Source organism: Osmerus eperlanus, chromosome 11 (assembly GCF_963692335.1).
Source record: "Osmerus eperlanus chromosome 11, fOsmEpe2.1, whole genome shotgun sequence".
In the NCBI taxonomy this organism is placed as follows: Eukaryota; Metazoa; Chordata; class Actinopteri; order Osmeriformes; family Osmeridae; genus Osmerus; species Osmerus eperlanus.
This window is the reverse complement of record NC_085028.1, coordinates 17,115,213-17,139,072: the sequence shown is the minus strand read 5'-3', so window position 1 is coordinate 17,139,072 and position 23,860 is coordinate 17,115,213. Positions and strand designations below refer to the sequence as shown.

Sequence of the window (23,860 nt, the reverse complement as noted above, 5' to 3'; positions counted from 1 at the left end):
CGTGCGGCTCCTTGGTCTGTCGCTCTTTAGAAAACGTCAACATTAACGGAGTGTATCGTTCCCTGTGTCAGGTGGTCCGATTTGCGTGTTTCGCGTCTGTTTAAACTATAAAAACATTCGACAGAAGCGGTGACATGGAGAATAGGGTGTACTGTGTCATGTCGCAGCATGTGGCAGATTTTTTGGCGTTGCTGATCCTTAATTATATGTTTGTTTGGCTGGATGGAGCTCTGGGGTGCGTGTGTAAAACTGTAACTAGGGTAGCTGGACTGGACCTCTGGACCGGACTCAACCAGGCTAGGCATTGAAAACGTTGTTTACCCATTTATCAATGGTTTATCGAGGCATTCCATAATGTTAGAGACTTATTGTATAGGTAGGCTTGAGATAGCCTATGCATAGCCTCCATGCATTTAATCACAAACACACTCCTTTGATACATTAGTGGGGGAATTCATTAACGTTTAAGCAATAACCGACACAGCAGGGCTGAAAACGCGGCAGGAATTTGCCCTTGGTTCCCCCGCCCGACTTTGCTCAAATAAATGTCCCGTCATTGTAGCCTACACTGTACGCCCCCGAACAACCGGTCAAATCAAACGACGAGTATCTGTGAGTTAGTTAGGATCAGAAACAGCTGCAAGATTTGGGTGGGGGGCGGATGATGAACATGGCTCTGGGTTGTTTGTTTTAGGCTAGGCTACATATTAAGTAAATCATTGACAAAAATTATCTTCTTGGGAACTTTGGCCGTCAATAAGTAAACACGTCTAAATGGTAGGCAATAACGGGGAGGGCAACCGGCCTCATGGTTATGATATCGAACAAATGCATGTGTCGCTTCAGTAAAAAAAGAATGAAAAAGGAATTCAAAAAATCTGGTCTGTCAGATGCATAGCAACACACCCTGAATTATTCCACACTGTTGGGCAAAGCTGCCTCGAATTATCCTCAATCGTTTTCTAAATATTTCACAATGTCAGGGACTCGATTCTACATGGGCAAAAGGGGGATTAAAGGCAAGTTAGGGGGGGGGGTGAGACTAAAAATATTTTTGGAGGTAGAGGCCTAGGTCTAAGTGCGACAACGAAAATGTTGGACGCAATTGAGCAAAAAAAGGTAAGAAACTCGTCATTGCCTTATCAGCTTAAAACCAGGACATCAGATAACACTGAAGGGTGCACAATTTCACAAGACATTTCAGCCTTTCACGACATATTCGAAAATGTTGCGCTGTAGCCGCATTCGTGCATCCGGTTATCTTTGAAAACTTATGCCTGTAGGGATATCTACTGAAACAACAGCCAAGCTGCAGACAACTGATACTTTGTACTTTGTTTCATTCATAGACGAGGGGGGGGAAATCTCCTTTGCCCCTCTATCTTAGGCTGAGAAAATACAGGTTGCTGTGGACAATGACGCATGTGGAAAGGTATCACCATAGCGACACCAAGGCAAGAATAGTCTACATCTGACAACAACAAAAAATACAAAAAAACGTTTCTAGCTTGAAAGCATGAACTGGAAACTCGGGCCCCAAATCAGTCCCCGACCTCTCCCTCCCGACGCCCAGCCATTTTCCCTCTCTTCCTCCTACCTTTCGCTGCTGTTTCTCCCAAGCAGGATCCAGGAGCAGGTCCCGGTCCCAGTCATTTTCCTGTTCCATGTATGTCGGAGGTTCGGCCGACGAGTATTGATTTTGATTATTTGTAGCGTGATAATCTACCATATCAGCTACACCCGAACTGTGCTACCGAGCTCGCTCTCTCTCTCTCTCTCTATCAGCGAAAAAGCTAAACGGGATGTGACCCAGTTGCGGCAACACTCCGCTTTCAACGTTAGGGCAGGAATATCCGGTCCGTGCACTGACAAAATCCGCGTTTCAGAAGAATGCTTCTCCACCCGAGGAGGGAATGGTGTGGTCGGGCGAGCCGCTCCTACAACTTCGAATAGCCAACGTAGGCCCAAATAGCTCATGAATATTTAGGCTATATGAGCCTATCCATGTTCAACATTATTCATAATGATAATGCGTTGAAACACTGCCCTCAAACGGCCATATGATATGACACACAACACAAAGTTTCCAGACACTTTAATTAGGCTACTGATAGGATGTTATTGCTTTGAGTTTATCTACATTCAAATTCTGCGTTGTGATGAACGTTGCACAAAATAAACGGAGGCTCACGGCGCAGCAACTACTGAGTTAAAGTTTTTTGCTGCAGCTTCCGCGTGTTTATTTGAAGCTATAGCCTACACAGCACATCACTTTCGGTGTTGGGATTCTCCACGTAGACTTGGGCCAACACAAATTGACAGTTATTTCGTAACTCTCAATTGTTTTGGTTCCCACAGGCAACGCGACCCTTTTTCTGTTCCACTGATCTAATATGGTCATGAAAGCCCCGCCCCTATCATGTATTATCCAGGGCAAGTGCTGGCTAACACCCTGCATAATTTAACAGCCAGCGATGCTGGCTCTTTTGTATCGTTACCTCCTCGGATTTTTATAATTCCTGGCGTGATCACTGTAGCCTCGAGCCCTGCCGAAGGTTCACCACTACTTTTATGCGGTGTTCGAGCAGGTGCATCGAGGAAAGCAGCATTTGTTTTAGTCTCCTCCGCCTTCCCGCTGGTGTGCAGCCGTAGCACGTAGGGGAGGGCAGTAAGGCGGATTATATTTACCATCAAAATTTCATAGGCTAGCGGTGTGTGACTGAGATGCCTCGACACTGTAGGAAGTAGGTCACGCTCGGACCCGTGTGTCCATGTAGATTACAGTCAGCAGCCAGCTCGAGACCCCCCCCCCCCCTCTCTCTCCCTCCCCCTCCCGGCATACCGTGATGATCGTTTGCCGGGCCGTTTGCGCCACTTTGATGTACCGTGGGGTCGTCCGGTTTGGGTTTGGGCTCGAAGTGTCACATTCCTAATCGCTCTCTACGTGATTTCCAGGGATCTCGTGAGCCTTGGACCACATCGCCGTTACAAACTCGGTCTCGTGAGACTGCTGTGTGAGAGATAAACTACAGATGAATTAGGCCTGAAATAGGATTTAAATTGGATGACTAACTTAACTTGGTCTTATTGTCTATAATTTGAATTACCACCTTTTGTCCGGCCAATTTAAAGTGACAGTGAATAAATCGCGACATGTGATGTTGTTGTACGAAGATCCTAAATGTGGGATTTAGGACTCTACAAAGACCAATGTGTGTGCGTGCGTGCGCGCGCGCGTCTGCCTGTGTGTAGGCAGCCAACAATCCAGCTACAACTTTTCAAACTTCAGTTTCCTTTACAATTCATGCTGTCGTTTTGACAGAAGTCTTAACAAATATGGCGCAACAGGAAATTGCTCCTTCCCCCCAGACCCCCTGTGTCTGGTATGTGCAGCATCTGCCCCCCCATACAGCAGGACTATCATTGCAGTGGGATGCTTCCAGAAAGGATATTTACACATACCGAACGTCAAGGCCCTTCTTCTCCCAGACACCGAGCATCATGCTGCAAGAACGCTTCCTTAGAAACAATAACTTTCTCCTCTACCATTAAGCTTAACATAAAAAAAAAAGAAGTTTTTAACCATAGAAAAAAATATGTTTTTTTAAAAAGGTTTGAAGAAAGGTTGAATTTTTTTCTTTTTTATAATGTTCTGAGAAAAGTTTTGAAAGTTTGAAAAAATATTTTCGAAACAATACTTTGGGAAAAAAGTGTTAAAAAGTTGAAAAAATACTTTCCTAAAAAAGGCTTTGAAAAAACAGTTTCAAAAGGTTTTTTAAAGAAAAAGTTTCAAAAAAACATTTTAGGAAGGTTGTAATAATTCAGAATTATGTAATTTTGTAGTTGAGGATAAGTTATTGTTTCACTGTGTCTTGTTTCTTGGCTCTGACCACTGCAATACCGTTAGGACTGATCATCTGCTTGTACACGCACAATTCCTACTTCTGTTTGGATAAACTGTCTGCTAAATGAATAACATGCCCTACTTCGCAGTGTCTTGACACAAGCCTGGGTAAAGGAGCTATATAAGACACACTGTAATAACATAAGCGGTGTAAACAGATAAAATATATCACAACTATTATTATCACCATTAACGTCATGGGGTGACGCTCGGTTGCTATGGCTAGGATTATTTCCGCCTCGTTTATCACCAAGCAAGTGACAAAAACATTATATAAAATCTTTATTGCAATTAGGATGCATTAAACAACTTCAGGTGTCAAAGTTAAATGTTGAAAACGGAAACGATAATGAAAACACAGAAACAGGAAGTTTGTGGTGCTGTAAGGGAGAAGCTCAGCTGTACATCGTCATGTGAAGCCACTGAAAACACAGAGAGCGAGTCAGTCAATAATAACAAGAGCGTCCACTATGAAAATAAGATGTTAAATCTGTCTACTGGTTCCAGTACTGGGGCCTTCGAAGAGAACCAATGAGAATGAAGGAAGTGTGTGTGTACTGTATGTATTATGTGTGTGTGTGTGTGTGTGTGTGTGTAAGTGTGTGTGTGATCCATACCTGTCTGTAGCTGATAGATATGGTACCCATTCCCACCATGTCATACGCTTGAAATTTACCTGTCAAAGGAAGATGAGAAAATTGTTCAATATGTGTTTTCCTCATGTATGTCTCCACCACCTCCTCCCTCCCTTGTCTCTCCCACTTCCCCACGTCCTCTGTGCACCTTCATGCCCCCCATCCTCCCCGCTTCCCTATCTCACCTCCCTCACCCTTCCCCACCTCCTCCCCCTCCTTCTCCCCCTCCCCCATCTCCTCCCTCCTCCCCCATCTCCTCCCCCCCTCCCCCATCTCCTCCCCCCCTCCCCCTCCTCCCCCCTCACGGATCATGCTCTCCAGCTTCATCAGCAGGTACAGGAACCCAGGGTAGCTGACGGTCATGTCCGGCTCAGTGTAGCGCAGGCCGATCAGCTGCAGGATGAAGTCATCCACCTGCAAGCCTGGGCCAGACCAGAGCACACGAACACAGATCAACAGATGTCCAGACACATCCCTTGTGGCTGGACATCCCAGTTATGCAAACGCTGCCGGTTGAGAGGGAAGCGGCGTGGACCGAGACAGTGAACTGAGCGGAGTGTTGGCGCCCCCTGGAGGTCATGACGGAGAGGACAAGTTTACCTGCAGCCTTCAAAGCAGGCGCCACCTCCGGGTACTCCAAACTCTGGGATTTATTCCTGTCAAACTTGAGGAATATATGCTGTCGAGTGAACAGAGAGAGGGAGAGAGAGAGACAAGACACATAGAGAGACAGAGTGGGGGGGGGGGGGGTGTTGAACGCCACTGAATCAACTCTGAATCACCCCAGTCTAATGCAATAAAGCCAGTAGAGTGACTCAGAAGAGGCATGTAGTTATTAGGTTAGCTCAGACATGATTGAATCGGACACGTCTCAAGTGTTTGATGTTATTAACTCTCTTTGCCCTCAGTGTGACTGGAGCCTGTCAATCAGAAGGTCATGGATGTAGACTCATCCACTGTCTTCCATGGACCAAGGTTGTTATGGTGTACAATAAAGCACTGAACTTCAGTATCTTGTGTGGTTTAACTACATGGACGCTGAACGAAGTGCAAACAATCAATAAGCTTCATTTACTGCTGCTACTAGTGACTACTTCACCCTTCTGAGCACCCATACACTATCAGGGCAAATGTTTCTTCATAATCTGAGTCTGTAGATGGTCTACAGCAGTGACCATCGCGCGACCTTTGACCTCACCGTCCATATCCTGATCTTGTCCCACAGCGCTTGGAATGCCGTCCAGTCCAGCCGGGCCAGACCCTGGCTCTGCACGGGGTCAAGGGTCAAGGGGTCAGGGAGGGAGCAGAGCAGCGGCTCATAAACCAAAACAACTGGGTTTCCTCCGCAGACAAAAGGCCCAAAGCCTTGATGTTTTGTCAATTTGTTGTTTTTTTAGATAAAAGACCAGATTCAGACACTCAGACAAACCCAGAGTACAAGTGTGTTTTGTGTGTTTCATTTGGATGTTGATGGTGATCAGTCTGCAGGACGGGACAGGAAGGTCTTACACCTCCAGCAGGGGTGGAGGGGGGGGGGGGGTAAAGGATACGTCCACTAACACCACCAAGCTCTTGCAGTGTTCCAGAGACAGCCTCTTCTCACAACCTGCCAACACTGCAGACAGACACACCAATGATGTTACCACTGTACTCACACACCACTGATGTTACCACTGTACAGAACTGCTGTGTCATGCTCAAGGTTAACAGCTGACCTCCTCCTCTGATGGCCTCTGTCAGCAGGTTGTAGAGCTCCAGGGGCTTGCACTGCCCCTTCTGGTGGGAGGACAGACAGCGTGAGGAACCACTGTGTGTGTGTGTGTGTGTGTGTGTGTGTGTGTGTGTGTGTGTGTGTGTGTGTGTGTGTGAGAGAGAAGTGGTGTGTGACTGTGTGTCATCTCGCCTGGTTGCAGTGCTTCTTAAAGAGTGCCCGGGCCTCCTCAGTGGAAGGTAGAGCAGACAGGTGGGGCGACAGGGGCTGCAAAACAAACAGACCCACGCAGATAAACCTGGGCTCAAACAGCAAGTTCTAACACATTGGGTGTATTTGATTCGACCTCCAGTACCTGTTCAGGTATGCTCCCCTCAGACCCAGGCTTGTCTGCAGGCCTGTGAACAGAGGGAAGCAAACAGTCATGTCTAAACCGTCTCTGTGAAGGACGTCGACAACACAAGTTCACAGTCCATGTTCAGGCAGTCCTGCCCGTGTCTGTGACTTATTTAATTGTGGGTCAGCTCGGTGGTTAGAGTATTTGACTGCAGATCAAGAGGGCGCAGAATAACAGTGTCTGCTAAATGAGCACATCATTTCTCTAACTGCTTATGTCCCAGAAGAGGATAACTATACAATGTCTGTCAATCCTAATCCTAAAATATTGTATTTGTTCAGTGTAACACCTTGTAAGAGATATCTAGTCAAACATGTCAGAGGTCTGTCTGTTGACAGAACTTCCTGTTGTAATTCTAGACACAACTTCCTGATGTAGTTCTAGACAGAACTTCCTGTTGTAGTTCTAGACAGGACAAGTCTGCCCACTCACATCGCAGCGTTTCCCTTCTCGGTCAACACCCTCAGGATGAACTCTCCCTGCTGATTGGTCTGCTCCGTGGAAGGGATGATGACGTAATGGCCGGGTGCTAGGCGACCGCGAATCACGGCCTCCCGTCGAGGGGCGTAGGCCCCACTGCTGAGGACGGGGCGGAGCAGGCTGAGGTCCAGGGAGGACAGGTAGCCACCTGGGGCCCTGGCCTGACACACACACACACTTAAATATGTATATAGATATACACACACATCCCTTTTGTCAGTTTAAGCACCCGCTTGTGTGTGTGAGCGCACGGTGACTGTGTGTGTGAGTGTGTATGCACCTTGTAAGTGTGTGTACCTGGTAGATGTGTGTGTGTACCTGGTAGATGTATGTGTGTGTGTACCTGGTAGATGTGTGTGTGTGTGTGTGTACCTGGTAGATGTGTGTGGTGTGTGTGTGTGTGCGTGTGTGTGTGTACCTGGTAGATGTGTGTGTGTACCTGGTAGATGTGTGTGTGTGTACCTGGTAGATGTGTGTGTGTGTTTACTTGGTAGATGTGTGTGTGTGTACCTGGTAGATGTGTGTGTGTGTACCTGGTAGATGTGTGTGTGTACCTGGTAGATGTGTGTGTACCTGGTAGATGTGTGTGTGTGTGTGTGTGTACCTGGTAGATGTGTGTGTGTGTACCTGGTAGATGTGTGTGTGTGTGTGTGTGTACCTGGTAGATGTCCACAGCGATGGCCAGGTTGACCCCGGAGCGTCTCTGGTGCTTCTGCATGAGGGCCACCAGCAGGGAGCAGCTCAGCTCGGGGTCACAGGGGTCATCGTCCTCCTCCAGCAGGGTCAGGTGGAACTGGGGGTTCTGCCAGTACCAGCCTGCACACACACACACAAACACACACAGACACACACACAGACACACACACACACACACACAGACACACACACAGACACACACACACACACACACACACAGACACACACACACACACACACAGACACACACACACACACACACAGACACACACACACACACACACAGACACACACACACACACACACAGACACACACACACACACACAGACACACACACACACACACACACAGACACACACACACACTGACACACACACACACACACAGACACACACACAGACACACACACACACAGACACACACACACACACACACACACAGACACACACACACACACACACACACAGACACACACACACACACACACAGACACACACACACACACACACACACACACACAGACAAACACACACACAGAAATAAGCATCCTAACGAACACACATGCATGTATACAGATGCCAAGATATACACAAACTCTCCCGTGTGTGTGTGTCAGGGCCTCCTCCAGCTACCTCCTCTGGGTGATCCTCCAGCGCTGAGGCGCTCCACCCAGCTCCCCTGATGCAGCGTGCAGTGCCAGGGGTGCTGGGCGCCGCCCGGCCGGCTCAGGGACTCCTCTGTCAGGTGGCACACCTCCATCATCTCGAAGTTCTGACGGAAGTCTGACACCTGCATCCTGGGAGGGGGGAGGAGGGAGGGGGGAGGAGGAGAGGAGGGAGGAGGAGAGGAGGGAGGAGGAGAGGTAGAAGAGAGGGAGAGAAAGAGAGACAGGAGAGCAGAGAGAGAAAGGAGGGGAAGTTCATAGTCATTATTCTTGACAGGCAGATAGACAGACAGACAGACAGACTGACAGGCAGATAGACAGGCAGACAGACAGACAGGCAGATAGACAGGCAGACAGACAGACAGACAGACTGACAGGCAGATAGACAGGCAGACAGACAGACAGACAGACAGGCAGATAGACAGGCAGATAGACAGGCAGACAGGCAGATAGACAGACAGGCAGACAGACAGGCAGATAGACAGACAGGCAGATAGACAGGCAGATAGACAGGCAGATAGACAGGCAGACAGACAGGCAGACAGACAGAACTCACCAGAATTCTCCATCGTCCTTCACAACCCTGTTCAGACGCCCCTGCTCCACCTCACTGACCTTACTCCACTCTGGCCTGGCCACACACACAGTGTCACTAATCAATATTCCATTACAAGTAACCCTATTGTGAGGTCTTGAGTGTTCATTGGCTGGTTTGCTGACCCATTGCTGTCACTCCAAGGCCCCTCCCACTCCACCCTGCCCCAGGGGTTCCGAACACGAACCAGGTCCACTACCTCACTCATGGTCTTCACCTGGGGGAGCGAGGGAGGGGGGAGGAGGAGTGAGGGGGGGAAGGAGGAGTGAGGGAGGGAGAAGTAGGAGGAGAGGAGAGGTTGGGGGGGAAGGCCCAGGGAGGAGAGGAAAGAGGGAGGTGTGTGAGGGAGGGGGAGGACAGCGGATGAGAAGGAAGAGAGCAGATATGAAGGACAGTCATCCTCCTGCAGGGACACGCAGCTCAGTGGTGTGAGTGTCTGACTAACTAAACATCTCCCTGCAGTGTACACAGCAGAGACCCAGGACAGCTTGAGGGTGTGGTCGCTCTGCTGTGGTTGTCGGGGGCAGTGTTACCTGCTCCAGGCCGGTGATGGAGTAGGCGTGTCTGAACATGATCCCCAGCTCGTTCCTCTGCTCCAGGGAGCCCTGGAGAAACACACATGCGGTTTTACCCTCTAGATCAACTATTGGTAAGTCACTTTGGATAAAGGCATCTGCAAAATAAATAAAAAGTATTTAAATATGACCTCCATAGCCATTCTGACCCGAAAGCTAAATGCCTCGCTCCTGTAACCCTACACACACAGGAGGGCTCAGGTCACCTGGGAGTTGGCACAGTTGATGAGGGCTCCCTTGTCCAGCAGGGGTCTGAGGAAGGAGAGCAGGTCCCTGGGCAGGGAGGACACTAGCAGCACCTCTGTCACCCCGCCCGTCATGTCCACCATGGCCTCGTGGGGGAAGCCCATGTTCAACGCCCGGTAACCTCCCTTCAGCCTGGGGGATGGAGGGGGGTTGGGATAGGGGGAAGGGTGGTGGGGGAAGGGGGAGGGGGGTTGGGATACGGGGAAGAGGGAGGGGGGAGAGCGGGGGAAGGGTTTGGATTGGGAGAAAGGTTGTCACTGGCAACAGTTCTTAACACTCCGAACAGGAGCAGCACATCTCTGTAGACCTCCCAGAAAATCCTGAGGGCTTCTTTTACACCCTCACACACATACACACACTCTCATACATACACCCTCACACACACACACCCTGACACGCTGAGGGACTGACTTTGCGTAGGCCTTCTCCAGCAGGGCGCTCCAGAACTCCTGCTGGTCTGAGGAGCTCATGTACACCAGCCTGCCTTCCTGGGTGGGCAGCAGGTCATCCACCATAACCTTCTCCCACCGGCCGTACTGCCAGAACTACACACACACACACACACAGTTACACACCTCCTCCCACTGCCAGAAATACACACACACAAAGTTACATACTTAGAGGTACCAGAACACAAAACAAAACTGATACACACACATACACAGAGATGTACCAGGACAGACACACATAAAGACAGACAGGGGAGAAACATCAGAGACCCGGAAGTGAAAGCATCCGTCGTAGCCCTCCTGAAAGCTCTGACCCTCAGGAACCACCCTCTCCAGCAGGGGCCGGTAGAGAGACAGGGACGCCACGGCAGACAGGAACCAGCAGTCATCTACCACAGAGAGAGACGGGGGGAGGGGGGGTTAGTCATCTACCACAGAGAGAGACGGGGGGAGGGGGGGTTAGTCATCTACCACAGAGAGAGACGGGGGGAGGGGTTAGACTTGATTTGGAGAGAATAGGTGAATAGAGGAGAAGAGGGAGATGGGAGGAGAGAATGGAGGACAAGAGAGGAGTGAAGGAGAGGGAGATGGGAGGAGAGGGAGATGGGAGGAGAGGGGAGGATGAGATTTGAAGAGAGGAGGAGAGGAGAGCAGGACAGGTGATGTGCATGCAGTCTTACTGAGGATGCCCTGGCACACGTCCATACGAGTGGCTCCGTCCACGATGAACTGAGGCGCCGGGCAGATATCCTGGAGGGACAACACAGCAGGTCTCAACAAGCTGCTCGCTGAGCTACACTGCAGGGGTAGGGGCTGTGTGTGTGTGTGTGCGCGTGTGTGTGTGTGTGTGCGCTCTCATGTCTTCTTATCTCTGATAATCACATCATATCTATCACAGCCCACAAATCAAACACTGGTCTAACAAGCAAGTGTGTGTGTTAGTGTTTCTTGAGACAGGTTCAGACATCGCTGTTGAAAGTCTTTCATTTTCACAGGAGAAGAATCCCAGAACGACAGCGTCAACACAACCCAGCTGGATCAAACGTAAAGGTCACGTTGCGGATGGTCTCTCCAGCCCTGGTCTCCCCAGCCCTGGTCTCTCCAGCCCTGGTCTCCCCAGCCCTGGTCTCCCCAGCCCTGGTCTCTCCAGCCCTGGTCTCCCCAGCCCTGGTCTCTCCAGCCCTGGTCTCTCCAGCCCTGGTCTCCCCAGCCCTGGTCTCTCCAGCCCTGGTCTCTCCAGCCCTGGTCTCCCCAGCCCTGGTCTCTCCAGCCCTGGTCTCCCCAGCCCTGGTCTCCCCAGCCCTGGTCTCTCCAGCCCTGGTCTCCCCAGCCCTGGTCTCCCCAGCCCTGGTCTCTCCAGCCCTGGTCTCTCCAGCCCTGGTCTCCCCAGCCCTGGTCTCTCCAGCCCTGGTCTCTCCAGCCCTGGTCTCCCCAGCCCTGGTCTCCCCAGCCCTGGTCTCCCCAGCCCTGGTACTGGAGGGCCAGCATCACATCCAGCTACCAGTCTTAATGATTCATCTGATCAGCCAGTTAGTCACTAGCTATAGGTGTGTCCAGGTAGGGTTGAGGTGAGGGTAAACAGGACCTCATTAGTTTCCAGGAACTTAGAGACTGTGGTTTGAGACCTGTTGGCCAAGATTCAGACTTATGTCCACATCACTGACTGCCAAGACTTAACAGTAGCATATTGACTTACCTTGCCAGAATGATTCTACAGAAGATGTGTATGTAACTATGCTGTTTGAGTCTGGGGCTTTTGGCTGGTAATAGTTTAACGTTGTTGTTACAGATGACAAAACCTGTTTGTGGTCTCTGGTCATTCGAGTACAGGCATGCAAACACACACACACAGAAATCAAAGGCCTCAGTTGTCAATGCACTATAATCTGTGGGTGGGACTAAATACCCTTTAGTTGTCTTTCGTGGACCACAGGTCTTCATTAACTTTGATTAGATTTTTATGACTGTAGGCCTTTGGACATTATGCCATAAATGCCACTCCCCTGTCTCCTGGCTCACACATGGAAACAAGTTTACCCAAAGGCAACATAAATCCTTATTTTAAAATGAGTCATTTAGAAGAGCAACGCAAAATATCTCACAATGGACCTACTAGCAATTATATATCTCATGTTACGTTCGAGTGTGTGATTCAGTCTGATTCATTGCGCCAAAAAAGTTACCACGTCAACAAAAAAAACAATTCAACAAGTTATTCACTTATGGTATTCTACCAACCAGTAACATGTTGAACTTATTTTAGTGGTAAATTCCGTTGCTTTAGTCTACCTTCGGGCGTCTCCACATCATAGTGGGCTGAAGGACGTCCCCCATTGGAAAGTCTCTGTCCACGAACAGCTTGTCATCCACTACTGTGTTTTCGTTTTTGGAATTACTGAATGTCGAGGACAACCACCGGCCTGACCCTCCAAGCGGATCACTCGGTGCCTCCACGGACTCCTGCTTCTTCGGGGACGGAGGCGGATTCTCATTCCTGTCATTCATAACTTTATCTAATTGTGTAAATATCTCACATAGGAACTGAAACCCTTTGACAAACGTATGGTTTTAAGTCGTGCGCAACAACCCACAGAAGTTCGTTTCCCTACAATCGCCTGCTCATTTAGGCTACCTTGCAGAAAGGCCACGCCCTCGACGCAGCACACCTGTATTCTAAGTTGGCCGCTGTGTAAAACAGTGTCGCTGCACACTGCTGCTAAGCTATTCGCCGTTTCGCTTTACCACGTAGCCTGTATGTTACGGTGCAACTCCCCCCGCCCCGGGTAAATCAGAACTGTGAAAAGTGCAGGCGCAGACAAGTAGGTTGCGTAAACGATGGCTCCACTGGTATGTGATATTGGCCCCCAGACAGCCGTTGTCCGTTGTGGTTTTTAAGTCGATAGAATCACCGTCCTTTATAGCTTCTGTTCTGGAACAAGCTAGCGGTGTAAATCCTGAACAAAGAAACAATGCTTGTTTCCTGGAATAATTCATTTCCGCACAGAACTAGAGTATCCCTATGTAGCAGTCATCTTAACACCCAACGTTTCCAACAAGTAGAATCTCGACCAGAGGTACAAGTTGATAAAAATATTTAAAACATCCAACACAAATGGATACTTAACTACATCTCAAAGAAACTTGATTGTGAAAATAAACACCCAAGGCTCACAGTTTGAAAGTATAATTTACATTTATTGTGAAAATGTTGAAAATGTGTTTGTGGGTGTGCTGTTGGTGAGGTTTACTGAGACGTTGCCATGATGCTTGATACACCTAGGAAAGAATATTACCAGAAAGAGTTATGGGAGAAGGAAGGAGATGTATTCAAAGGTTTAGCATGAAATAGGATATTTATCAACTTCAAAACCCAGTGCCGGTCCTAGCACCCCCCACCATGTCAACGGCACTTTTTAATGCCAGCAGAGGGCGCCAAGCACAACATGGACATGTGCCACGGTTGGCACCCGTTTGAAACTCAAGGACAGCGGGAGGGTTAATTTAATTGGATGCAATAGGGAAATTGCTGCCCTAGGCGGCTGCCTATGTTGCCTATAGCAAGGACCGACACTGTCAAAACCAGTGCATCAGACACATTATCTAATCCCTGGTTACAAACTATTGCGGAGACAAGACTCACTCTCAAAGTCGATCTTCTCCACGATGTTCTTGGGCTTGACGCTCTCCTCCTGGTTGAAGATGAAGATCTGCCCCTCCTCGTTCTCCGTCCAGCCGTACTTACTCATCCACACCTTCACCTGCGTCTCTGCACACCACAGGACACCGGGTTGGAAGCCTGACCTAGTTCTCAAAAGCTTGAACGCAGCGTGTGTATATAGCTAGCTAGCTGGCTGTATATATACACACACTAGTCTAGCTGGCTGTATATAGTCTGTATATGTGTAGATATTACCTGAAGGCTCTATATATAGTCTATATGTGTAGATCTTACCTGAGGGGTCTATATGTGTAGATCTTACCTGAGGGGTCTATATATAGTCTATATGTGTAGATCTTACCTGAGGGGTCTCCCAGCATCTCAGCCAGAAGTCGTTGCTCGATGTTCTGGTAGGTGATCCCAACTACGTGACAGATAACTGAGGAGGGAAGGAAAACAAAACATAAACACTTTAGTATTGTCTTTTGTGACTGAAGAAGCATTTAAAAACATGTATAATGTAAATTATATATTATGAATGTACATTTGTATATCTTATTTTAATATATATATACACCTTCATAGATAATCAGCACTTTCTCATACCCAAAGACACTTTAAAACAGAAATACAAAACGTGGTTTGAAGACGTCTACATGGTTGACCTCACATTTGCGTACGGAGTCCTCGAAGCCTGTGATGCCGTCGATCAGCTCCCTGTTCTCCTCCAAGCTGGTCTGAGGTGGACAACAACAACAACAACAACAATAAGAATGTTTTATATTTAGCAAACACTTTTCTCCAAAGCACACAGAGGGATTTGAACCTGCAAGCTCTTGATCTGCAATCAAATGCTCCATGCTGGAGAGTGCATGCGTGTGCGTCTGTGTGTGCGTGCGTCTCACCCAGAAGGACTGGAAGTGGCATGTCTCCAGAAGGTTCCCGAGGTAGAGGATCTGCCTGATGGGGCGTTCCTCCTGCTGCGACACTGTAGTCAAGGAAACGCACTGACCACCAACAGCTGACCCCCAAGGTGCCCCCCCCCCCAAAGAGGTGGCTTAGTCCCCCCCCCAAACCCCTCTCACCCCTGTACAGCCCCCACACCATCACCCTAACAAAGCCAGGGTGGACAGTGGCCACTCTCTCCAGAGGTCAAGTCAGGTGGCTGAGCGGTTAGGGAATCGGGCTAGTAATCAGAAGGTTGCCGGTTCAATTCCTCGGGGGGAATGTCCCTGTACTTACTGTAAGTCTCTCTGGATAAGAGCGTCTGCTAAATTACTAAATGTAAATGTCAGGTTCCATCCGCTAAATGAACACAATGTAAAATACCAGGACTATAATATACCTATTAAATACACAGCGATGTCCAAAAAGAAACGTTTTGTTGAGTTTGGCGTCAAGAAGACCTGACTGGCCTGCTCAGACCCCTGACCTTAACACCATCAAACACATTAGGGGTCAGTTCTAACGCCATCTGCAGGCCAGCTGTAATCACCCAACAGTAGCAGGGCCCAAACACCCCAGTGGTCTTGTGGGTGAACAGGCACTAAACCCCACAGACACACTCCATCATGGACCGGCTTCTCAGAGGAGAAGCAGCTGTTACAGCCACATGGGGGGCAGCTTCACATTACTGCCTGTAGTTTTGGTGTGAGACATACAAGAAACTGATAGGTGTGATGGTCAGCTGACCATGTAGGGTACCTGCAGAGTCAGCATCAGGGACTGACACTGGTGTCATCACAGCACCAAAAGGATACGTGTGTTTGGTCGATCATGCACTTGCACAGGGTGAAGTCTGTGTGTGGCAGGTTGGTGAGAGCCTTCAGCAGGATCTGGGATGTCACAGTCGTCTGGAAGTAGGCTGGGTTGAACTGGTACCTGTGGACACATCATCGTAGTGAGACAGACGTCTGAGTTTGACCTTGTCTCCCTTGAGGGCTTAGGTTGGTTACGGTGCAGCGTATGTGAAGCCCTCTGTAACAAGGAGCTATACAATTAAAAATAGATTGTATTCGATTATCATCCGTCACTAATCATAGGTTACAACTCACAGTTTGAGGACGGCTAGGTTAGCCTCCAGGTCGTAAGCGTTCTCTTTAGCCTGGGTGTCCACATACCGCTCGAGCGTAGCCAGATTCTCTGGGTTATACCTGGGAGAGAGATCAGTCATGTCAAGGCGTGGACAACAGCAACAATAGTTAAATTTGTCTGGCAACAACTAGCGACACAAAGCCGTTTGTCAGCTAGCTTTGATAGCAATTAGCTAGCTAACAACTGCAACAGACTAGCTCGCTGCTAGCGCTCTTGCATGACAGCTACAAACAAAAACGTTCATCTCAGAGGGAGACGAAGAGAGACGACTTCTGTTTGTAATCATGGTGGTACTGTAACAATTCGTGCATGCGCCATTAATTAAGATATTTTTTACATTATCATTTTAGCTACCACTGTATAGCTTATTAGCTAATAGACTAACGTTAGCGCTAGCTAGCATCCACTTGCCAGCCGTGTTTCACAAGTTAAAGTACCTATCGATTCCTCGTAGGAGCTTTCCCACGTTTGCTCTCATCTGTTCGAAGGACGACGCCATTTGGTCCAATCTGGAAGTTGGTATTTCTGGTGGAAATTCGACTAAAATCCACACGTGGGTCGACGGATAGAAGGAAAGCGGGCGGAGGGACAAACCGCTTGGAACGGAAATTACCGTGTTTTGGGGACCGGAAGTTAGACGGACCAGTAGAAACTACCGCAACTACAGTGTCTATCTTTACCAGTAAAATATTGTGTTGGTGAAAATACATATAGGAAGCCATATGTGCACAAAACATATGTAAACAGATTAGTAAAAATGAATAATTTAAATAGTTTTCGGTTACTTCCTGACGTCAACGGAAATCGACCAATCCAATGATTCCGATTATGGTTCCTAGTCAAACTAGACGGGAGTAAAACTGTATGTCGCTCCCTAGTGTAACGGAGTTTGAAACATTAACATAATATTCCGTAATATTCGTAATATTCGGATATTCCGTAACATTCGAAAGATTACGGAATACCCAGACATTGACCACATCCTAAGATAAATTCAATATTAGCTGATCAAATCAGATAACATAAAAACGGTTTTCATAGCATCTTATCTTAACACTTAACCACATTTTCAAGAAAGCGTCTCTATGCCCACAAGTGTGATTGAGGGTTGAGGTGTGGTTGGTTGTAGAGAGTTTCTGACACAAGTTTAAGATCGAGAAGGGCTTCGAAGTGTGGGCGGCTGCCAGCCAGACACGGGGCGATCTAAATGTCAGGACAGTTAACGGAGATAATTTGCCTCACTGATAAGGAAACGCCAGTGTCTACATGTTTGTAAATAAGAAAGGTGTTATACCGTTTATAGTTTTCTCTGGATACTTACACTAAACCAAAGGCATAGACGAAGCAAACAGTTCAATAATCTGAAGAATCTAAAACAGTAACGTGGAAGGCACATATTTTGTGTGAGACACAATACAATGTTAAACTTTTGTGAAAATATGATTTCTTTCAAAAGAGATTGTATAACTGTCACAATTTGTTTTCTGTGTTAATATCTCCGCCTGTTTCACACCTGTATTCATGGCAACATGCAGTGCAGGAAGCAAAGCCATTCTGCAGCATTTCTGCACACACACACACACACACATCAGACTTTATGATATAGTGCATTTCATACCAGGAGGCAACACAATGCGCTTCACAGTGGGGGGGGGGGGGGGGGGGGGGTTGGGGGGTACACAAACTACTGTTCCAGAGGGAAACACAAAACCATTTCATCCACACACACACTTCACATGTTAAAACCAACACTGAAAACCATAGTTGCAAGCCTAGTGAAACTAAAACGCTCTGTCTCCCTCCCTCTTATCTCTATCGCTCACTCATACACACACACATACACACACTCATACACACACACATGCACACACTCACACAACAGGAAATATAGCCATAGAGAATGTAAATGAATCACACACAGAGAGGGAGGGACGGAGGGGGGAGAGAGAGGGAGGGGAGACAGTCAGCATTTGATTTGACTGTGAATGTGTTTTCTGTCAGTGTGTGTTCTGCAAGACCCGTCCTTCCTTCGACACAAGCAGCTAGCGGGGGAGGCTTGCGGTGCATGTGTTTGCGCATGGTGGAGTGTGTGTGCCAGTGAGTGTGTGTGCCATGCTACAGTAGTAGTAATGGATTCTCAGCACAGGACCGCGTTAGACATCTCAACCAGGAATCCTCAGGAAGACTTTGAGATCTTACTGCGTGTTGGAGGAGGGACATATGGAGAAGTCTACAAGGTCAGAATAATAGTTTAAACATTTTAACATCTTCCTTTTCACACTTCCACCTATCTGGACTGTGTTTCAACTCACAGTCCCCTCTCTCTGGGTCTGGAGGTTGGAGTGATGGTTGAATGACTTACTAATAGTTAGTTATAGTTCATTATAATTATAGTCCATTAATCAAAGGGATTTCTGTGTGAACTGAAGTGTGGGGGTTTTGTGCTTTCACGGTGTCTCTCTTCATCCTTGCAGTTGAGGTGTGAGCATTGTTCAAGGAAGTGGTTTTCAGATGAAGTGAAAGCAGCGTTATAGATTTTTAGTAACTTCAGAGATATTTCAAATATAATTCTTGTTCACAACAGGGACAACAACAAAACAGGGATTGAAAAGGTTCAGTTTCAGAAATCTGCTTTTTAGGCCTGAAGTTAACAGCTTATATCAAGTTTAAGGGTTTAAGACTTCCTGTGTGTTCTGGGTTGAATCACATTTAGACGGTCAGACTAAATGTTATCATACATGTTCTCCTCCTGCCCCCCCGCCCCCCCGCTCTACGTCCTGGACCTCTGTCAGCAGTTACTTTTAGAGCGCAGTGGTCGTCATCCCCTGTACTGGTTCTCTGAGCATGTTATCATCAGCCAGTTATCGGTTTGACAGACTAACACTTTGAAGGCTTCTGGAAGAGGTATGAAGAGGGATGAGAGAGAGGGATGAGAGAGAGGGATGAGAGAGAGAGAGAGAAATTAACATTTGGAAGCATGTGGTAGGTCCTTAGCTTGTGCTGACATTGACCAAGGTCACATGCCCAGCACCCATGTGACCCCAGCACCCCCAGCCCAATGCCCCAGCCTCAGCCCCAGCCTCAGCCCCAGCCCCAGCCTCTGCCTCAGCCCCAGCCTCAGCCCCAGCCTCAGTCCCAGCCTCAGTCCCAGCCTCAGCCCCAGCCTCAGCCCCAGCCTCAGCCCCAGCCCCAGTGGACTATAGGTACAGTAGTTTAAAGCAGAACAAAGTACAGTAGAGAAGAATAGAAGAGCATATTTAAGCAGAACTGAGAAGAGTAGAGAATAATTTAATATAGTATATTTAAGCAGAACAGAGTAAAGTAGAGAATAATAGAATTGAGTATATTTAAGCAGACCTGTGTAGAGTGGGATACAGTAGAGTAGAGCTGAATAAAGTAGAAAATAGTAGAGTAGAATAGAGCAGCGTTGAGTAGAAGAGACTTGTCAGGTTAGGGAGACAGAGGCAGAGACAGAGGCAGAGGCAGAGACAGAGAGAGGCAGAGACAGAGGCAGACAGAGAGATGCAGAGAGAGGCAGAGGCAGAGAGAGGCAGAGACAGAGGCAGGGAGAGGCAGAGGCAGAGAGAGGCAGAGAGAGAGAGAGGCAGAAGCAGACAGAGGCAGAGAGAGATGCAGAAGCAGAGAGAGACGCAGAGGCAGAGAGAGACAGAGGCAGAGACAGAGAGAGACACAGACACAGAAGCAGAGGCAGAGAGAGGCAGAGGCAGACACGGAGAGAGAGAGGCAGAGAGAGGCAGAGACAGAGAAACAGAGGCAGAGAGAGGCAGAGACAAAGAGAGAGAGAGAGAGGCAGAGGCAGAGACAGAGAGGCAGAGAGAGAGGCAGGTCTGGCAGCTTGTAACAGGCCACACCACCACTCCGCAGGGAAGGGCAAAGATCAAAGTTGAGGGCTTTAACAAAGTCACAACCAGGTCATTTATAGGAAACGGCTTGGTGTCGTCAGAGACTAAAGCAACTAAGCTTTACTCAGCAAAGTTTGTATGAATGAGCAGTCCTTTGGGAGGGTGGTGTGTGTGTGATCTGGGAGGGTGGTGTGTGTGCGTGGGATCTGGGAGGGTGGTGTGTGTGCGTGTGATCTGGGAGGGTGGTGTGTGTGCGTGTGATCTGGGAGGGTGGTGTGTGTGATTGGTACTGGTGACAGGTGTGTCTGATAAACATAGTCATACAGCAGGGAAGTGTCAGTGGGTGTTGAAACACCTAAATCCAGTGTTCAACTTGGGTCAGTTGGTAAATGTCAGTATAAGCAGAGGTAGCCACAGGGCAGGGGACTGTGACCGGCGCAGCATCACAGGCCGGGGGGTGAGGAAGGGACCAGGAACTCGCTGTTGTCCATCAGGGAGACTGGTGTCCACTTGGCGACTAGATCCAGCTTTGGCAGACGGTCACAGATCGACGTCCACTGGCGACCAGGTCCAGCGTTGACCGACCCAGGACCAGGCAGATGCTGACAGCTCAAACCCCCCACACCACAGGGGATGTGTGGAGGGGGGATATAGAGAGGATAGCAGGAATTAGAGAATGCCAGGAGCAACTAACAGTTACAGTAATATTAGAATGAGATCCCCACCGGTCAAGTGTGGACTAGTGCAGCAGTTTAGCAAAAAAAGGGTATTTGATGCAGCCCTAGACACTAAGATAGCGCCAGCCCCCCTCGGTTGGAACATGAAATCTGTTCCAGGGAAGAGAAACTCGGAATAGGAATAGGAATAAGAAGCCCCGCCCCCCGTTGTCTCCAACTAGCAACAGAAACAAGAACAGTAACAATATACAGTAACAGGTTTACTATATTTGTAAATTCAAGTTATATGATACATATGCAGACATATAGATGCTTTATTTGTAATTTAAAAGTTATATGATACATATACAGACAAACACACACTTCAGGTTTGCATTATTTGTAGTGAAGTTAGTAGATTAATATTAGATGAGATTAGTATCTGGAGAAGGTGGATGTGGCTGTGTGCTGGTTTGGGAGACTGAAGCAGAATAGAGCAGAGCTGAGTAGAATAGATGAAAGTAGAGCAGAACAGAGCAGAGCTGAGTAGAATAGAATAGATGAAAGTAGAGCAGAATAGAGCAGAGCTGAGTAGAATAGAATAGATGAAAGTAGAGCAGAATAGAGCAGAGCTGAGTAGAATAGAATAGATGAAAGTAGAGCAGAATAGAGCAGAGCTGAGTAGAATAGAATAGATGAAAGTAGAGCAGAATAGAGCAGAGATGAGTAGAATAGAATAGATAAAAGTAGAGCAGAATAGAGTAGAGCTGAGTACAGTGGAGCAAAGTAGAAAACATGAGCGTAGAGCACCTGGTGTGAGCAGAGTGTGGCTGATGCAAAGCGAGGGCGATACGGAGCACACTTCCTCCTGGTGTACAGAGAGGCATGTGTGTTGGCCTGTTTTCACAGATTTACATTTAGTCATTTAGCAGACGCTCTTATCCAGAGCGACTTACAGTAAGTACAGGGACATTCCCCTGAGGCAAGTAGGGTGAAGTGCCTTGCCCAAGGACACAACGTCATTTTGCACAGCAGGGAATTGAACCGGCAACCTTCTGATTACTAGCCCGATTCTCTAACCTCTCAGACACCTGACTCCCAGGGTTGATAGAGTGCTTTGCATTTCACACTTCTCGCCATCACAGGTTCTTAAATGCAGGACATTTTAGAACACACACGAAATAGGCCAAAGTTGTGGTCTGTAAACGCACACACATGTTATTCTGGCGTGGAGTGTTGACACAAGTGTAGCCATACCCTTTTGGAACAACCTGCTAATGTTGCATTTTGCACAGTGAAAGCAGGCCAAAGTGTATGAGTCGGCCTGTGTGCGTGTGTGTTGCATGTGCACGTTGACCCAGAACAGGTTGGGTTGGAGAGAGAGGAATGATAGGAGAGAGAGATGAGGTAGAGCGACAGCTAAATACCAAGACTTGTTTGTCTGTTAGTCATCTTGTTTCCATGGTCCAGGTCTCGCCTCGTTCTACCTGTCTGACAACAGCCTGGGGAGGCTGCAGAGAAGGGGGGTTCTGGGCGGGGGGGGGGGTTACCATGACTATGGTGCCCCCCTTCCCCCCACCAAACAATGTGTACAGTCTGTGTCTGTGCTTTGAACAACACTCACACATGAATGCACACCCGTAAACACAACAAACACACACTCTTACAGACGATAACGCTCACAACACATAGCAACACAACGTACACACGGACACACCAACATGATTCATTTAATCAGAGATCTTGTTGGTTGTTTCTGTAAGTTTCCTGTTAGCTGGAGGGTGGAGACAGTGAGTCAACGACAGGGATGTCTGGTCAAACCAGGGACTGAATCCACTGAAGCCATGCATCTGGTACAAGATGTTTCCACAGCGAAACCTACAGATCTGGTTCCCAGCCCCTCATCACAGCCTCTCAAACTGTTTCTCTAATCTAACTTCCCTAATTGTACTTTGTCTGGGAAATTTGTTTCCAGTAGATGAATTGAGCATTTGGAACAAGAACTGTAGCGGTCTGACCAGTTGTACAGCCCAAGCAACCTCTAGCTACGCCTCACTGGAGATGTGTGGGTGGGGCTTTTGATGCATGAGCCAATAGGCATCAGTTATACTTGGTGCCAGGTGTGTAACAGGAAGGTGACATAAAACAAGAAGTGAGAGACTGTGTCGTATTTACAGCCTCTACAGGGCCCGGTGTGTGAGTGTGTGTGGGAGTGTGTGAGAGTGTGTGTGTGTGAGAGTGTGTGTGAGAGTGTGTGTGGGTGTGTGTGTGTGTGAGCGTGTGTGTGTGTGTGTGTGAGTGTGTGTGAGTGTGTGTGTGAGAGTGTGTGTGTGTGAGTGTGTGTGAGAGAGTGTGTGAGAGTGTGTGTGAGAGAGTGTGTGAGAGTGTGTGTGAGAGAGTGTGTGAGAGTGTGTGTGAGAGAGTGTGTGAGAGTGTGTGTGAGAGTGTGTGTGAGAGAGTGTGTGAGAGTGTGTGTGAGTGTGTGTAGAAGGTGGATGGAGGAGTAGGAACTAGTTGATTTTTATCTTTAACCAAAAAAGAGGAAGCAGGTCCTAAACTGAGTCTTGTGTTTCTAACTGCTTCAGCTCTGGTTCTACTAAGGTTCCACTATGAAGAGCTCTGGTTCTACTAGGGTTCCACTATGAAGAGCTCTGGTTCTACTTGGGTTCTACTATGAAGAGCTCTGGTTCTACTAAGGTTCCACTATGAAGAGCTCTGGTTCTACTAAGGTTCATCTATGAAGAGCTCTGGTTCTACTAAGGTTCCACTAAGAGCTCTGGTTCTACTAAACTTCATCTATGAAGAGCTCTGGTTCTACTAGGGTTCTACTATGAAAAGCTCTGGTTCTACTAAGGTTCCACTATGAAGAGCTCTGGTTCTACTTGGGTTCTACTATGAAGAGCTCTGGTTCTAGTAAGGTTCCACTATGAAGAGCTCTGGTTCTACTAAGGTTCATCTATGAAGAGCTCTGGTTCTACTAAGGTTCCACTAAGAGCTCTGGTTCTACTAAGGTTCATCTATGAAGAGCTCTGGTTCTACTAGGGTTCTACTATGAAAAGCTCTGGTTCTGAGATCAGCAGGGCCTGGAACAAAATGTGTGCCAGAGCAGAGTTTAGCTGCCTCATCAGACTCAGAGCGGAGCAGCAGACATGGTGTTGATGTGTGAAGTGAACACAGTAGTCATAACTATGTTAAACCACGTAACAACACAGGTCTCCTGAGGGGGACCATGTCTG

At 48.0% G+C, this 23,860-nt stretch overlaps 3 protein-coding genes across 4 annotated transcripts in view; 1 reads left to right on the top strand and 2 right to left on the bottom strand.

The window, feature by feature from the left end:
- Nucleotides 1–4,173: 4,173 nt before the first annotated feature.
- Nucleotides 4,174–13,206, bottom strand: zgc:85932 (uncharacterized protein LOC405875 homolog). The gene is made up of 20 exons (XM_062473336.1): nucleotides 12,643–13,206; nucleotides 11,034–11,103; nucleotides 10,624–10,742; nucleotides 10,316–10,449; nucleotides 9,865–10,036; nucleotides 9,617–9,688; nucleotides 9,209–9,300; nucleotides 9,045–9,119; nucleotides 8,457–8,620; nucleotides 7,786–7,943; nucleotides 7,080–7,288; nucleotides 6,606–6,648; nucleotides 6,443–6,517; nucleotides 6,255–6,315; nucleotides 6,090–6,154; nucleotides 5,738–5,806; nucleotides 5,140–5,218; nucleotides 4,845–4,961; nucleotides 4,522–4,580; nucleotides 4,174–4,326 (listed from the first exon to the last, which is right to left on the bottom strand). Exons 1-20 carry the CDS (start codon nucleotides 12,856–12,858, stop codon nucleotides 4,300–4,302), a joined length of 2,076 nt encoding a protein of 691 aa, XP_062329320.1. The 5' UTR covers nucleotides 12,859–13,206; the 3' UTR covers nucleotides 4,174–4,299.
- A 321-nt stretch (nucleotides 13,207–13,527) lies between these two features.
- eif3k (eukaryotic translation initiation factor 3, subunit K) lies at nucleotides 13,528–16,723 on the bottom strand. 2 transcript variants are annotated; one of them, XM_062473654.1, is made up of 8 exons: nucleotides 16,543–16,723; nucleotides 16,066–16,164; nucleotides 15,772–15,892; nucleotides 14,917–14,994; nucleotides 14,682–14,748; nucleotides 14,373–14,450; nucleotides 13,994–14,119; nucleotides 13,528–13,629 (listed from the first exon to the last, which is right to left on the bottom strand). In XM_062473654.1, exons 1-8 carry the CDS (start codon nucleotides 16,602–16,604, stop codon nucleotides 13,598–13,600), a joined length of 663 nt encoding a protein of 220 aa, XP_062329638.1. In that variant the 5' UTR covers nucleotides 16,605–16,723; the 3' UTR covers nucleotides 13,528–13,597. The 2 variants fall into 2 exon arrangements, with proteins under 2 accessions (XP_062329638.1, XP_062329639.1); XM_062473655.1 differs by having other exon boundaries at nucleotides 14,917–14,991.
- Nucleotides 16,724–18,117: 1,394 nt separating this feature from the next.
- Nucleotides 18,118–23,860, top strand: part of LOC134028787 (mitogen-activated protein kinase kinase kinase kinase 5-like) — a 10,522-nt gene continuing 4,779 nt past the window's right edge. The window contains exon 1 of the mRNA XM_062472599.1: nucleotides 18,118–18,342. Coding sequence (XP_062328583.1) covers nucleotides 18,235–18,342 — 108 coding nt within the window. The 5' untranslated portion in view covers nucleotides 18,118–18,234. The remainder of the gene's footprint in view (nucleotides 18,343–23,860) is intronic.